Source organism: Pongo pygmaeus, chromosome 9, assembly GCF_028885625.2.
Source record: "Pongo pygmaeus isolate AG05252 chromosome 9, NHGRI_mPonPyg2-v2.0_pri, whole genome shotgun sequence".
Taxonomy (NCBI): Eukaryota; Metazoa; Chordata; class Mammalia; order Primates; family Hominidae; genus Pongo; species Pongo pygmaeus.
This window is the reverse complement of record NC_072382.2, coordinates 115,654,073-115,671,858: the sequence shown is the minus strand read 5'-3', so window position 1 is coordinate 115,671,858 and position 17,786 is coordinate 115,654,073. Positions and strand designations below refer to the sequence as shown.

General features: G+C 40.3%; 1 protein-coding gene across 1 annotated transcript in view; it reads right to left on the bottom strand.

Annotated features, from left to right (window-relative positions):
- Positions 1 to 16,433, bottom strand: part of HTR3B (5-hydroxytryptamine receptor 3B) — a 37,257-nt gene extending 20,824 nt beyond the window's left edge. The window contains exon 1 of the mRNA XM_054441392.2: positions 16,254 to 16,433. Coding sequence (XP_054297367.1) covers positions 16,254 to 16,433 — 180 coding nt within the window. The remainder of the gene's footprint in view (positions 1 to 16,253) is intronic.
- Between the last annotated feature and the right edge of the window lie 1,353 nt (positions 16,434 to 17,786).

Sequence of the window (17,786 nt, the reverse complement as noted above, 5' to 3'; positions counted from 1 at the left end):
TGATAGTTAAAAAGTGAAACCAATATATACATCTATCGACTGATGAGTTGATAAACAAAATGTGATATATCCATACAATCGATTATACAGCAATAAAAAGTAATAAAATACTGATGCATGTGACAACATATATGAACTTTGAAAGCATGCTAAGTGAAAGAAATCAGTCATAAGAGGCCATTTATGGTATGATTCCACTTATATAATATGTCTAGAACAGGCAAATCTATAGAAACAAAAAGTAGATGAGCGTTTGCCTAGGGCTGCTGGGGGTGGAATGTGAGGTGTGACTGCTAATGGATATAGGGCTTCTTTTTGAGGTGATAAAAATGTTCTGAAATTAGATAGTGGTGATGGTTACATAACTGAATATACTAAAAAACACTGAATTGTATACTTTAAATTGGTGAATTTTGTGGTTGAATTAAATCTCAAAAAAACTGCTATTTTAAAAAATGTATTAATAAAGAAAAGGGCAATCATTTTTTAAGACATTTCCAGTAAATTTATAAGAAGGCTGATGCATACTATTAAAGAACTCTCCTTGAACTCATTTTTTTTCATTTCTTTCCATGTATAATCCATCGCTAAAAACTGCACCCTTAAAAGAGAATAAAAGGATAAAAAAACACAAGATGAAGAAATAGGAAATAAAAAGTGTAAGACCAGCCTGGCCAACATGGTGAAACCCCGTCTCTACTAAAAATACAAAAATTAGCTGGGCATGGTGGTGGGAGCCTGTAATCCCAGCTACTTGGGAGGCTGAAGCAGAAGAATCGTTTGAACCCAGGAGGCGGAGGTTGCAGTGAGCCGAGATGGCGCCACTGCACTTCAGTCTGGGTGACAGAACGAGCCTCTGTTTCAAAAAAAAAAAAACAGATTCGTAAAACATTTCCCTTGCTGATTTAGGTTCAAAGCTCAAGAGTCACTTAGATAACATTTGTATTTCTGTAATATTTAGTACAATACCAAATTTCAGTAAATAAAAGTGTTTAGGAAGTTGATGGCATGAAATCAACTAACAGCTCTGGTTTCCTCCCCAGAACTGGGTATATGAAATTAATTGTCCAATTATCCAGCCACATAAAAATCCATATTCTTTGTGCACAGGGTCAAGACTATGTACTACTCTGGAGAATTCAGGTTGGGTAGGGAGTCAGAAGGCACCACTGTTATTATAGTCCATGTTGATGGTACTCGTGGAATTGTGCAGTACACAGACTACACAGTGGCTCTGCGCCAGGTGGCATCATTTGAAAGAGAAACAAGAAACTTTTTAAATTTTCCCCTTTTATAATCAAGAAAGCAAATTACTACCAAATAAGCATTATTCTTTCTCTTTGAGAAAGAGAAGGCATTTGGAGCACATAGATACGTAGTCATCCTGCTTTAGTGGTTCAACAAAGCCTGGTCTGAGCGAACTTGCTCTACAGATATTAATGGAATTTAAATAGGTACTTGGGAAAGGCAAGTTTTAAAGTAGTATAAAAAGTGAAAACCTTGAATTCACAGGTATTTCCCCAAGGAACAGCTTGGAGCAGATGGACCACAGGGGACTCCCAGACAAGACTGGCTCAACGGGAGTCCTGGTGGCTGAAAAAAAAAGCCTCTAATGAGAGCTCGAGATTAGGTGACACCACTTCTTGGCTTTTTTTTTTTTTTTGCTTTTTTTTTTTTTGAGACAAGGTCTTGCTTTGTTGCCCAAGCTGGGGTGCAGTGGCACAATCATGGCTCACTGCAGCCTCAACCTCCCAGGCCCAAGTGATCCTCCCATTTCAGCCTCCCAAGTAGCTGGGACCACAGATGTGCAACACCATGCCTAGCTAATTAATTTATTATTATTAATTTTTGTAAAAACAGGGTGGTGCTATGTTGCCCAGGTTGGTCTCAAGTTCCTGGACTCAAGCAGTCCTCCCACCTTGGCCTCCCAAAGTGCTAGGATTACAGGTGTGAGCCACCGTGCCCAGCCTTCTTTGCAAATTTTACCAACTGACAGATCATGAAATAGATTATGTCTCACCCACTAAAGCACAAAAGGTTCCATTCTAGGCTTGGTTGCAATCAATGAGGGTCCCCACAAATAGAAAGAAAAAAAAGTTCAAAATGCAGTTGATATCACTGAGATATATAGTAGTTGACTATGCTTTCACAAGAAATATATTTTTACATCTATTCAATGTTCTTACCAGTTTGTTTATCACTGTCATACCCCGTGAATGTGCCTCATTGATTCAGTCATATGGCTGGGAGGAGGGTCTCTGTTTTCATGTTTCATTTCACTATCATTTTATCCAGTTGATTCTTCTTAACTGCCATATTGATGCCTTAGCTTGTTTTTCTCTTCTTGCCCATTGCTTTGCCACATTACATATAACAATGATGTTAAGAATTTTTTTCTAACACTTTATGGGGGCGGTTGAGAGGATTCGTCATTCAGCCCTGAAGAACACAATGTCAAAAAGTATTTTGAGGCTAAAACTAAAATCTTTTTTTGTCAAAGGAAACAAGTTTCTCAATGCCAGCTGGTGAACATAATTGGTTCTCTGGTGGCATTATTCACAGCTTTTCCCTCTGTGTATCTCGCCCCGTTTTTTTTCTTTAGATACCTTCCATCTTGCTTGTTAAAAGCAAAGGATATTTCAGAGAATTGGAATTCATTAGTCTTCCTAACAGAGGGAGTCTATTTAGATCTAAATTGGTGGTTAGCAAATATACAGATAATTCCCCTACATTCTTATTTATCTTTTCCAGTTCCGGAGACTATAGAAACAGATGCCTCAACGTCTGGCTGGGAGGCTCTAGTCAATGGACTGGAATACAAAGGTATCTGGGATGCGGAATTGACAAAACTCAATAGAAACAAATTGAAACTCTTCACTGTTGAGTAGATTATCTCTATAATCAGATTTCCCTAAGGTACTCATAATACCCAGAAATTCTAAGACAAGACTGTAGTCTTTTATATAAACAAAACAGGAGGCAAAACATTATAATGGAGGCGAGGTGCTGGGCTGAAAGCTCTTCATTCTAAACAAAAGTTGCCAGCAGTTCAGATGCTGGCAGATGCATCCAACAAGTTATCTATTCACGTTGGGAGTGTCCTTGTCTGTGCAGAATCTGTGAGTGATTTTTATCAAGTCCTTCAGAACTGTCCCTGCCTCTGGAACTAACTTTAGGCTTATCACACCTACATGCAACAGAGACATTTACAAAGCATTTTTAGAGTAGCCATTTGTAAAGATAATCCTAGAATTGACCCTTATATTTTTTAATTCATTCATTCATTGGACAAGTATCAATCCAATGTCTTGGAAATCAAATACACAGTGCTGCATGTTATGGAAAATAAGAATATGAGTAAGAAAGTCCTTCCCTCAGGTAGCATACACTACCTTAGGGCATAATTTAACATTTTAACAAATAACTGTGTGCATTAAGAAATACACAGACTTGCCGGGTGCTGTGGCTCACGTCTGTAATCCCAGCACTTTGGGAGGCCGAGGCAGGCGGATCACGAGGTCAGGAGACGAGACCATCCTGGCTAACATGGTGAAACCCCGTCTCTACTAAAAATACAAAAAATTAGCTGGGCGTGGTAGTGGGCGCCTGTAGTCCCAGCTACTCGGGAGGCTGAGGCAGGAGAATGGCGTGAACCCAGCAGGCGGAGCTTGTAGTGAGCCAAGATCGCGCCACAGCACTCCAGCCTGGGCATCAGAGCGAGACTCCGTCTCAAAAAAAAAAAAAAAAAAAAAAAAAAAAAAAAATACACAGACTTGGCTCGGCCCGGTTGCTCATGCACTTTGGGAGGCTGAGGTGAGTGGATCACTTGAGGCCAGGAGTTCGAGACCAGCCTGGGCAACATGGCGAAATCAAGTCTCTACAAAAAATACAAAAATTAGTCCGGTATGGTGGTGTACACCTATAGTACCAGCTACTTGGGAGGCTGAGGTGGGAGGATCACCCGAGCCTGGGAGGTTGCAGTGAGCCGAGGTCACGCCACTGTACTCCAGCCTAGGTGATAGAGTGAGACCTCATCTCAAAAAAAAAAAAAAGAAAAAAAAAAGAAAGAAAAGAAAGGAAAATCCACACAGACTTAAGTGGATTTAAAGGAAGTGCTCTCACCTTGGAGAAGTGAGGAAAATTTATTTTAAGAGCTGAGATTTGAAGGACTACAATATTTTGCAGTTGGAGAATGAAGAGAAAGACATTTGGTAGGGGAAATAGCAGAATGAATGACTTACAGGCAGGAAACAACCAGGGGTCCAGGCTCATTGTTGTACTGAGAACCCGGAGAAGATAATGTAAGATGGTAGACAGGGATAAAACTAGAGGGATAGAATATAAAATTTTTTCAGATTTCTGTAAGAAAATTTGCCATATTCAATATGATGACATGTCTAACATAGTCTAATAACAAACAAGTATATTCTACAACTCTGGTGGGGAAATCCCACATCTTTAAAAAGACAACGGTGTTCTCCTTACCTACCATAAGGAATCTGATTTTACTTTCTTTTGTCAGGGTAGGAAGAAAGAGTTAGAAAACTATTTTCAATTCGATACACTTGTTCCAAGGGAAAATATTAATATAAATACTTTACATCTTTTCCATTTATCTCCAAACAAACTTCTAAAGGAAAGCCTGAGCAATTTTTTTTTTTTTTTTTTTTTTTGTGACGGAGTCTGGCTGTGTCGCCAAGCTGGAGTGCAGTGGAGCGATCTGAGCTCACTGCAATCTCTGCCTCCTGGGTCCAAGCGATTCTCCTGCCTCAGCCTCCCGAGTATCTGGGACTACAGGTGCCCACCACCACGCCCGGCCAGCAATTTTCTTTATCTTAATAAATACGAAGGGGCCGGGCACAGTGGCTCACACTTGTAATCCTAGCACTTTGGGAGGCTGAGGCAGGCAGATCACAAGGTCAGGAGTTCAAGACCAGCCTGGCCAACATGGTGAAATCCCGTCTCTACTAAAAGTACAAAAATTAGCCAGGCGTGGTGGTGGGTGCCTGTAATCCCAGTTACTTGGGAGGCTGAGGCAGGAGAATCACTTGAACCTGGGAGGCAGAGGTTGCAGTGAGCTGAGATCGTGCCACTGCACTCCACCCTGGGCGACAGAGTGAGACTCTGTCTCAAAAAAAAATAAAATAAAATAAAATAAATATGAAGTCAGAAAGGAAAAAGATGGGCTGGACGGGATGGCTCATGCCTGTAATCCCACCACTTTGGGAGGCTGAGGTGGGTGGATCACTTGCAGTCTGGAGTTCAAGACCAGCCTGGCCAATGTGGTGAAACCCCATCACTACTAAAAATACAAAAATTAGCCAGGTGTGGTGGTGGGCACCTGTAATCCCAGCTACTTGGGAGGCTGAGGCAGGAAAATCGCTTGAACCCAGGAGGCGGAGGTTGCAGTGAGCCGAGATTGCACTACTGCACTCCAGACTGGGCGACAGAGTGAGACTCTGTCTCAAAATAAATAAATAAATAAAAAACTTGAAGGAATTTTCTATTCAAGCTGTTTAAGACTAGGCTTTCTAGTAAGAGGTATTTCCTGGTATTTAATTAAACAATATTTTCTAAGATCTTAGGGCTAGGACTCTTACTTAACAGGATAATTGGGGAAAGATGGCCGTGCACAGTAGCTCATTCCTGTAATCCCAGCACTTTGGGAGGCCAAGGTGGGTGGATCACTCGATGTCAGGAGTTCGAGACCAGTCTGACCAACATAGTGTAACCCCATCTCTACTAAAAATACAAGTTAGCTGGACATGGTGGTAGGTGCCTGTAATCCTAGCTACTTAGGAGGCTGAGGCGGGAGAATCGTTTGAACCCAGGAGGCGGAGGTTACTGTGAGCCGAGATCGTGCCACTGCACTACATCCTGGGTGACAGAGTGAGACTCCATCTCAAAAAACAAACAAACAAACAAACAAACAAAAATTGTACTAGGAAAAGTACAATTTGTTGTTTAAAAGAGGGAATTCTGAGCCAGGCGCCGTGGCTCACGCCTGTAATCCCAGCATTTTGGGAGGCTAAGGCGGGCAGATCACCTGAGGTTCGGAGTTTGAGACCAGCATGGCCAACATGGTGAAACCCAGTCTCTACTAAAAATACAAAATTAGCCTGGCGTGGTAGCACATGCTTGTAATCCCAGCTACTCGGGAGGCTGAGGCAGGAGAATCGCTTGAACCCGGGAGGTGGAGGTTGTGGTGAGCCCAGATCATGCCATTGCACTCCAGCCTGGGCAACAAGAGTGAAACTCCATCTCAAAAAAAGTAAAAATAAAAACAAAAATAAAATAATTTTAAAAAAGGAATTTTGAGAGGTACCATTTAAATATTCCTCTTTACAATGAAACAATTGATTAGGGGTTTATCTAAGTTGGGGGAAAATGACACCAAAGTAACCTGAATCAGTAAAAAGGAAAAAAATTTAAACCTTGTACTCTTTTTGTTTTTTGTTGTTGTTGTTGTTGTTGTTGTTGTTTTGAGATGGAGTTTTGCCCTTGTTGCCCAGGCTGGAGTACAGTGGTGCAATCTCGGCTCACCGAAACCTCCGCCTCCCAGGTTCAAGCAATTCTCCTGCTTCGGTCTCCCGAGTAGCTGGGATTACAGGCATGCACCACCACGCCTGGCTAATTTAGTATTTTTTTAGTAGAGACGGGGGTTTCTCCATGTTGAGGCTGGTCTCGAACTCCTGACCTCAGGAGATCCACCTGCCTCAGCCTCCCAAAGTGCTGGGATTACAGGCGTGAGCCACTGCGCCCTGCCTAAACCTTGTACTCTTAAGTTTCAAATTTATTTTTTCATTGATATAAATGCCTAATTCTCAGTCCAAAAAAATCAAAGACTGATTCACTGCTAGCACTAAAATAGTAACATAGAAAAACATCCCTATTAAAATAAATTGAAACTGAATGATTAAATTATTTCAACAGATTACCTTAAAATAATAACATCATTTTGTGGGTATATTTTGTACGTAAATGTAAAATTGGAGATAAAAGTAGCACAAAAGAGGCAGGAGCCGGTAAATGGAATTTTACTGTTGTAAGTTTCGTACATTTTATGTGAAGTGTCAAAATATTAATTCTAAGTACACTGTAATAAGTTAATGATGAATATGGAAATTCCTAAGGCAAAGTCTAAAAAAAATACAAAGATGGATCGCTAAAAAGCTAATAGAGGAACTATAATTCAATATTTAAAATATTTTTAAATATTTTATTATTTTTAATATTTATTAAAAATTTAAAAATTACGGAAAATAAAGTAGGATATGAGGAATAGAACAAAAAACAGATGAGAAAACTAGAAAACAAATAGCAAGATGGTACTGGCAAATGAGCTAAACATTTCCACTAAAATGCATAGATTGGCTGGTCGCAGTGGTTCATACCTGTAATTCCAACATTTTCGGAAGCCAAGACAGGCAGATCACTTGAGGTCAAGAGTTTAAGACCAGCCTGGTCAACATGGTGAAACCCCATCTCTACTAAAAATACAAAAATTCGCGGGTGTGGTGGCGCATGCCTGTAATCCCAGCTATTCAGGAGGCTGAGGCAGGAGAATTGCTTGAACCCAGAAGGTGGAGGTTGCAGTGAGCCAAGATTGGGCCACTGCACTCCAGCCTGGGGGACAGAGTGAGACTCCATATTGAAAAAAATTGCATAGATTGTCATACTGGTTTAAAAAAAAAAAGCCCTAACCTGGAATAGTATTCAGCAACAAAAAGAAATGAACTATTGGTGTTCACAACAACACAGATGGACCATAAGGGAATTATGCTAAAGGAAAAAAGCCAATCTCAAAGGTAATATATTGTATGATTCCATTTATATAATGTTCTTGAAATAGCCTAAAGATGGAGAAAAGATTAGTGGTTGCCAGGGGTTAGGAGTCAGCAGAGAGAAAGGAATGTGGCTATAAAGGGATAGCACCTGGAGGCCCTGTGGTGATGATACAATTATGTACTTTGATTGTGGTGCTGATTACAAAAAGCTACACATGTAATAAAATTACATAGCACTACACACACAAACACACACACACACACACACGAGTACACGTAAACTGGAGAAATCTGAATAAGCTCTATAGATTGTACCGGTGTTAATTTTCTAGTATTGACACTAATATATATGTATTTGCAAGATGTTAACAGTACGAGAGATTGAGTGAAGTGTACACAGGGCCTGCCTATATATTTATTTTCAGCATGTACCTAACTATATATTGTCTATAAGAAATGACTTCAAATACAAAGGACATCAAATGATACAAATAGATTGGAAATAAAAGGATGGCCAAGAATATGCCATGTGGGAAGGAAGCATAAGAAAACTTCATAAAAGGGAATATTATCAGAGATGAAGTGGAGCGTTTCATAACAGTAAAAGGATCTGTTCATTAAGAAGATACATAGGCCAGGCACGGTGGCTCACCTGTAATACCAGCACTTTGGGTGGCCAAGGAGGGCAGATTGCTTAAGCTCAGGAGTTAGTGACCATGGTGAGCAATATGGCAAAACCCCGTCTCTACCAAAAATACAAAAACTAGCTGGGTGTAGTGGCATGTGCCTGTAGTCCCAGCTACTCAGGAGGGTGAGGCAGGAGAATTGCCTGAGCCCAGGAGGTTGAGGCTGCAGTGAGACACAGTCATGCCACTGCACGCCAGTCTGGGCAACAGAGTAAAATACTGTCTCAAAAAAAAAACCCCAAAGACAAAAAAATATATAACTCTAAATGTGTATGCACCTAATAACAGCTTCAAAATACATGAAGCAAAAGTTGACAGAACCAAAGAGAGAAATAGACAAACTACAATCATATTGGAGATTTTAACATTCCACTCCATGAAGTTAATAAAACAACTGGAAGAAAAAAAAATAGAAGATTTCGGTCGGGCGCAGTGGCTCACGCCTGTAATCCCACCACTTTGGGAGGCCAAGGTGGGCGGATCACCTGAGGTCAGGAGTTCAAGACCAGCCTGGCCAACATGGTGAAACCCCGTCTCTACTAAAAGTAGAAAAATTAGCTGGGCGTGGTGGCAGGCACCTGTAATCCCAGCTACTCAGGAGGCTGAGGCAGGAGAATCACTTGAACCCGGGAGGCGGAGTTTACAGCAAGCTGAGATTGCACCACTGCACTCTAGCCTGGGGGACAAGAGTGAGACTTCGTCTCAAAAAAAAAAGAAAAAAAAAACAGAAGATTTCAACACCACTATCAACCACATTTATTGAATTAATATTTACAGAGCAGTATACCATTCTGTTCAACATTGTACTGGAGGCCCTAGTCAGGGTGAAGGAAACAAATGTATGAAGATTGGAAAGAAAGAAGTAAAACTGTTTTTCCTCACAGACAACATGATTTTCTACACAGAAAATCTGAAAGAATCTACCAAAAAAAGCCTCTTAAGCGAAAAAGAAATGTAAGGGTCACAGAATCCCAGAACAATATATAGAAATCAACTGTGTTTTTGTATGCTAGCAACAGACAACTAGATTCAAATTTAAAATACCATTTATAATAACAAAAAATGTGAAATACTTAGGAATAAATTTAACCAAATGTATGCAAAACACTAAAAATGATGAAACATTAATAAAAGAAGTTAAAGAACTAAACAGAGATACACTATATGTATGGACTGGATAACTCAGTATTGTTAAGATGTCAGTTCTCCTCAAATTTATCTATAGATTCAGCGCAGTACCAATCAAAATTCCAGAAGTGTTTTAAAATAGACATTGATGAGTGAATTCTAAAGTTTATATGGAAACTTCTAGGTTGCAAACAACCTAGAAGAGTTAAAACAACTTTTAAAAAGAAGAACAAGATTAGAAGATTCACATTATCTTATTTCAAGACTTCTGTAATGCTACAGTAATCAAAACAGTGTGGTATGGTTAGAAAGACAAACATACAGATTAGTTGAATAGAATAGAGTCTGGAAATAAGCTCAGAGTATATAAATAACTCTTGTAACCTGATAATAAAATAATAAACAGCCCAACTTTAAAAATAAATAAAAGATTTGAGCAGACATATTACCAAAGAAGATATACAGTTGGCACTTGGCAAATAAGCACATGAAAAAATGTTCAACATGTTCAAATGTTAGGGAAATAAAAATTTAAAACTACATTGAGATACTGCAAACCTACTATAATGGTTAAAATTTTAAAGATTGGGCCGGGCGCAGTGGCTCATGCCTGTAATCCCACCACTTCAGAAGCCCGAGGCAGGTAGATCACCTGAGGTCAGGAGTTAGAGACCAGCCTGGCCAACATGGCGAAACCATCTCTACTAAAAGTACAAAAATTAACCAGTCATGGTGGTGGGTGCCTGTAATCCCAGCTACTCAGGAGGCCGAGGCAGGGGAACCGCTTGAACCCAGGAGGCAGAGGTTGCAGTGAGCTGAGATCATGCCACTGCACTCCAGCCTGGGCGACAAGAGCGAGACTCTGTCTAAAAAAAAAACATTTAAAGATTGACAATGTCAAGGAGTAATGATTATGTGGAGAAACTGAAGCTCTCACACATTATGAGTGACATGCAAAATGATAACAGCCACTTTGGAAAAAAGCTGGACAGTTTCTTATAAAATTAAACATAGACCCATCATACAACTCACCAATACTATACCTAAGCATTTATCCAAGAGAAAGAAAAACATATGCAAATGTTTATAGTGGCTTTATTCATAATTGCCCCCAAATGGAAACAATCCATGTGTCCAACAACTGGTAAACAGATAAATTGTAGTGCATCTGTACAATAAAATACTACTACTGAGCTATGCAACGATATGGATAAATCTCAAAGGCATTATGCTAAGTGAAAGAAGCCATGCACAAAAGGTAAAATAACATGTAATTCCATTTATATAATATTCTGTATAAGCCAAAACTAGAGGGAAAAAAATCCGATTACTGGGTCCCAGAGACTCTGTCTGTCTCTTGCCTCTATCTCAAAAACTCAAACAAAGTAAGTAGAAGAAAAGAAATATGTAAAGATATCTAAAGAGCATGGGAGTTTGAGCCTGCAGTGAGCCGTGATCACGCCACTGCACTCCAGCCTAAGTAACAGAGTGAGACCCTGTCTCAAAGCAAAACAAAACAAAACAAACAAACAAACAAAATTACAAAGCCCAAAGTTGGCTCTTTGAAAAAAATAAAATTGGTGAAACTATGACAAGATTAGTCAAGGGAAAATATGAGAAAACACAAATTACCAATATGAGACACAAAAGCCATATCACTAGAGATCCTATGGGCGTGAAAATAATAGAAAAAAATATGAACAACTAAGTCAATAAATTTGACAAACTGCATGAAAGAGAAAAATTCCTTAAAAATACAAATTAACAAAACTGACACAAGAAAAAATTGAATATGTGTAAATAAAGTTGAATTTGCATTTGATTACCTTCCCACAAAGAAAGCTCCAGACCCCTATAATGTTACTGGTAAATTCTATCAGACATTAAGGAAGAAAAAATATTCACATTATACAACTCCTTCAGAAAACTAAGAAGGAAACAATTCTCAACAATTCTGTTTTATAAGGCCAACACAATCCTGATACCAAAACCAGATGAGAAGACTAGAGTCTAATGCCCCTCATTAACAAACGTGTAATATATATTAATTAGAAAATAAAATTCAATACAAAAATTAGCCAGGTGTGGTGGTACACACCTGTAATCTCAGCTACTTGGGAGGCTGAGGCATGAGAATTGCTTGAAGCTAGGAGGCAGAGGTTGCAGTGAGGTGAGATTGTGTCCCTGGACTCCAGCCTGGGCGGCAGAGCAAGACTGTCTCAAAAAAACAAAATTAATTTAATTTAATTTTTTTTTTTTTTTGAGACGGAGTTTTGCTCTTGTTGCCCAGGCTGGAGCACAATGGCGTGATCTTGGCTCACCGCAACCTCCGCCTCCCAGGTTCAAGCAATTCTCCTGCCTCAGCCTCCCGAGTAGCTGGGATTACAGGCATGTACCACCACGCCTGGATAATTTTGTATTTTTAGTAGAGACGGGGTTTCTCCATGTTGAGGCTGGTCTCAAACTCCTGACCTCAGGTGATCCACCTGCCTCGGCCTCCTGAAGTGCTGGGATTACAGGCATGAGCCACTGAGCCCAGCCAATTTAATTTAATTTAATTTTTAAAACATTTTTTAAATCTTTTTAAAAATTTAAAAAACAATTCATTAAAATGGACTTTGTCTTAGTCCGTTTTTTGTTCCTATATCTGAAAACCTGAGACTGTGTAATTTATTTAAAAAAAAAATTTATTTTTCACAGCTCTGGAGGCTGGGAAGTTCAAGCTCAAGGAGCTGCATCTGATCAGGGCCTCCTCACTGCATCATAACATGGAGGAGGGCATCTCACAGCAAGAAGTCAAGAGCATGTCAGGTCAACTTTCTCTCCCTCTTCTTATATAACCACGATCCTAATTACCTTCCAACCAAGGGCCCCACCTCCAAATACCATCAACATATGAATTTGCAGATGAAATTTTGGAGGCCGGGCATGGTGGCTCACGCCTGTAATCCACCACTTTGGCAGGTTGAGGCAGGTGGATCACCTGAGGTCAGGAGTTTGAGACAAGCCTGGCCAATGTGGCAAAACCCCATCTCTACAAAAATAGAAAAATTAGCCAGGTGTGATGGCATGTGCCTGTAGTCCCAGCTACTCGGGAGACTGAGGCTGGAGTATCGCTTGAACCTGGGAGGCAGAGGTTACAGTGAGCTGAGATTGCACCATTGCACTCCAGCCTGGGTGACAGAGAGAGATTTCGTCTAAAAATAAAAATTTTTTTTAAAAAGGCCAAGCATGGTGGCTCACACCTGTAATCCCAGCACTTTGGGAGGCCGAGGCAGGCGGATCACCTGAGGTCAGGAGTTCGAGACCAGCCTGGCCAACATGGTGAAACCCCGTCTCTACTAAAAATACAAAAAAAAAAAAAAATTAGCCGGGCATGGTGGCAGGCACCTGTAATCCCAGCTACTCGGGAGGCTGAGGCAAAAGAATCACTTGAACCCTGGAGGCGGCGGTTGCAGTGAGCCGAGATCATGCCATTGTACTCCAGCCTTTGAGACTTTGTCTCAAAAAAAAAAAAATAAATAAATAAATAAATAAATTTTGGGAACACATTCAAACCATAACAAACTAACAAATGTCAACAAATTTGAAAATTTCTATTCATTGTAAGACCCATTAAGAAAATGAATAGCGAAGATGCAGACTAGGAATAAACATTTATTATATAATATTTGTATGTATTACGTAATTACTATATTATATGTTATTATATTATAATAATGATATAACTACATATTATATGATATAGGAGGTAATATCTAACAAAAGACTGTGCCCAGAATGGATAAATAGCTCCTATAAATCTATAATAACAATAAAGAAAACCAATGACCCAATTTTAAAAATAAGAGAAGGCTTAAATGGGCACTTCACAAAGAAAAATCTATAAGTAGCCAATAAGCACATGAAAAAGAGTTCAAAATCATTAGCCATTAGGGAAATTTTAATAAAACCTCAATGAAATACCATTATACCCTTACTAGAATGACTAAAATTAAAAAGACTGGTAACACCAAATATTGGTGGGGATGTATAGCAATGGGAACTCTCATAGCTTACTGGTGGGAGTGTAAAATGCACAACGACTTTGCAAATAAGTATGGCAGTTTCTCATTAAGTATACACCCTCCTGTGACCCAGTCACAGAGCTTCTAGGTTTTACTTAAAAGAAATGGAAACATATACACAAAAAGACTCGTACAAGAAAATTCTTAGCAGCTTTATTCATACTGTCCTAAAATTAGAAACAACCCAAATGCCTGTCAACAGGAGAATGGATAAACAAATCAAGATAAACAATTCAGCCATAACTGAATACTACTTATTAAGAAAAAGGAACAAACTACTGATACACACAGCAGCATAAGTGAATCTCAAAATGCCGAGTGAAAAAGCCAGACACAATCGAGTACACACAATAAAATTTCATCACATGGAGTTCTACAACCGGCAATACTAATCACTGCTGAAAGAAATAATCAGAAGAGTATTTGTCTCTGTGGGTGAAGAGGATGGGGATGGACTAGGAAGGGAACAAGGGACCTTTTTGGGGATCTTTGATATCTTGATAGAGATATGGGTTATATGGCCGGGCACAGTGGCTCACGCCTGTAATCCCAGCACTTTTGGGAGGCTGAGGCGGCCAGACCACTTGAGGTCAGGAGTGCAACACCAGCCTGGCCAACATGGTGGAACCCCATCTCTAATAAAAAATATAAAAATGAGCTGGGTGTGGTGGCAGACACCTGTAATCCCAGCTACTCAGGAGGCTGAGGCAGGAGAATTGCTTGTCCCTGGGAGGTGGAGGTTGCAGTGAGCCAAGATGGTGCCACTGCACTCCAGCCTGGGCAACAGAGTGAGACTCCATCTCAAAAAATAAATAAATAGCCGGGTGTGGTGGTTCACACCTGTAATCCCAGCACTTTGGGAGGCTGAGGTGGGCAGATCTTTTGAGGTCAGGAGTTCGAGACTAGCCTGACCAACATGGTGAAACCCTATCTCTACTAAAAATACAAAATTAGTCGGGTGTGGTGGTGCATGCCTGTAAACCCAGCTACTCAGGAGGCTGAGGCAGGAGAATCACTTGAACCCGGGAGGCAGAGGTTGCAGTGAGCTGAGATCGTGATACTGCACTCCAGCCTGGGTGACAGAGCCAGACTCTGTCTCAAAATAAATAAATAAATAAATAAATAAATAAATAAATGTTATATGGGTATATGTAATTAGCAACACTCATCAGCTTGTACATTTAAGGTCTGTGTATTTCCATATAGGTATATTTCACCTCAATTAGAAAACAATTTTTGAGAAGTAAATGGAAAAACAATGATTAAATTACTTTAGCAAAACGAGCTTAGTAACATCTGCTTTTAAGAGAAATTGCCGGGCACGGTGGCTCACGCCTGTAATCCCAGCACTTTGGGAGGCAGAGGCAGATGGATCACTTGAGGTCAGGAGTTCGAGACCAGCCTGACCAACAGGTGAAACCCCGTCTCTACTAAAAATACAGAAATTAGCCGGGCATGGTGGCGCTTGCCTGTAATCCCAGCTACTAGGGAGGCTAAGGCAAGAGAATCGCTTGAACTCAGGAGGCAAAGATTTCAGTGAGCCGAGATCATGCCATTGGACTCCAGCCTGGGCGACAGAGAAAGACTCCGTCTCAAAAAAAAAAAGAGAGAGAAATCAAAATAACTCTGGGACCAATTGAAATCAAAGACTTTGTAACTAGAAAAAAGGAGGAAGAGGAAGAGGTGCTAACCATCAGGATCATCACTTGTTGATGGCTTCCTAAGAACTCTGCCAACTACTTTACAGTGTTCGTTTCATTCCCACAGCCCGTCTTTCAGACGTAGGAGAAAAGGATGCTTTAATAAACAAATTCTCCCCACCATTCTTAGCAAACGCTTTAGATGTAAAAGCCCCTTATAAACTCAAGATAATAAGGCATTTTTTTCTCTCTTTTAAATCTCAAGCAATAAGTAGTGAATCTCTTCTTAAATCTCTTATTATCATTAACAAATGTGAACCATAGGATAAAATACCTATTACTGTTTTTGGTTTCAGCAATATTCATACAATATGTACTGTGATCCATGACCACAATTTTTTTTTTTTTTTTTTTTTTGGAGACAAGGTGTGGATCTGCCACCCAGGCTGGAGTGCAGTGGCATGATCATGGCTCATTGCAGCCTCAACCTCCCAAGCTCAAGCTATCCTCCCTCTTCAGCCTCTTGAGTAGCTGGGACTACAGGCATGCACCACCATGCCTGGCTAGTTTTTGTATTTTCGGTACAGACAGGGTTTCACCAAGCTGCCTAAGCTGGCCTCCAACTCATGTGCTCAAGTGATCTGCCTACCTTGGCCTCCCAATGTGCTAGGATTACAGGTATGAGCCACCACACTCAGCTTCACAATTCTTAAAACATCTTAATTCCATGATCCAGATGATTTGCCCTTCACAGTGTCCACTGGGGGCTAGAAAGCATGAGTTGCCCAATGAATATTTTACCTAACTGCTAAAATGAATCTAGCACAACTTCCCTGCCAGTTCAACTACAATCTCAAGAATATAACCTCTCATAGGCTCCTGCATGAACTGCAGACTGTTTTAAAAGACGTTAATAAGAATAGGAAGGGGCAAGATGGTCCTTACCACATCCAATATAGCATGGACGAACAGGTCCAGGTAGACTGTGGTGGCCTTGGTCCAGTTGTAAACTGGTCTCACTTCTTTATGATATTTCTGTAATAGCTGCTTGCCGAGATGATACAGAGCAGAATCCTGGGGATGATGTGTATCTGTGGCTAGAATTCCTGGAAAAGAAACTATCATTGTGAAGATAAAAGTAAGAGGAGCTTGGTTTCTTTAGGAGGTTTCAGACTGTTCAGGACTCGGTGGCTCTTACTAGAATAGAGCTTTCAGCTCACCAAAATCTGCATCAATTCACAGCCAGCTGGTGGGGCCTTTGGCAAACGCTTAAAGTAAGCTGATGGCCTAAGTGCCCAATGGAGAAATCTCATTGTAAAAACAAGTAAATCAATGCCATCTCCAAGTTTGCAAAACTGTACCTACAATTCCATTTTACAACAATCTTGCATTTTGGAGACAGAATAATTTCTTTATTCCTGTATCATCCTCTCCTAGCATCTAGAAAAAACCCACCTACACACTTAGCCAAAACTTAACTCCCCCCTTGGTTTTTCTTTTGGTTTTTCATTTGTAATTCAAAAATTCAATAGAAAAATCAAGCAAAAAAACATGAAGAAACCCATTAACCCAAAAAACTTGTACAGATTTCTAGACAATGGGATTAACGGGAGCCCAATTTGTACTTTTCTCCTCAAAAATCTCTTTTCTCATTTCATCTGTCCTTAAATAAAATGCACTTGTCAGAAAATGAGATCTTTGTTTTGAGAAAATTCTCTCTGGTTCCAGGGAACAACCGTTTCTTCTGACCCCAAAATCTTGATTTGTAGAGGAGCTGTGATTGGTATTGAGGCCAGGCGAAGGGAAGCAAGAGAAATGAGCACCAACAATTGGAAGTGACAGATTTGTGAGGGCTTTCTCTGAATTGCAAAAAGATATTTTGTTCACAAGCTTTGCCAGCCCTTAGGGGACACTCAGTCATTGGACCAAAGCAAATTGCACACCTCCTGACAAAGTGCGTGAGTGAAATCTCTCTGTAGTGTCCTGCGTGTGAATTTGCCTGGGCTCTCAGTGGTTTTGATGGTTATTTTGATGAGCTGCCGAAGGTATGAGGGATCCAGCAGGAAACCGTAAATGAGATCGCTTCTCCCTGTGTGACAATCCTGTTTATACCCATTTCTTTATGAATGATGTCATGTCACTTGCCGCCACAGGCGGCAATTTCTATGATTTAACAATGTCAGTGTGACCAAAATGCTAACAACAATGCTGGAGGTGCAATGCCAGACTCCTTGTGGGCTGTGCAATATACACTTTCATTACCATTGGAACTGGGAATCTAATGAGCATTTTAACTCCCTAACTATTCACCCAAGAAGATGCCTAAAATGGCGTTAGCTATTCAGGCGTGCAGGACTAAGGTGGGTGGCTTGCATCAGGCATCATTTGTGGGGTTTTTGTGAACTGTTATTGTCAAAAAGTGTGCTGTGAATCTCTCTACCTGAGAACATTTCTCGCTGGTGTACCCCAGGGGAGGGA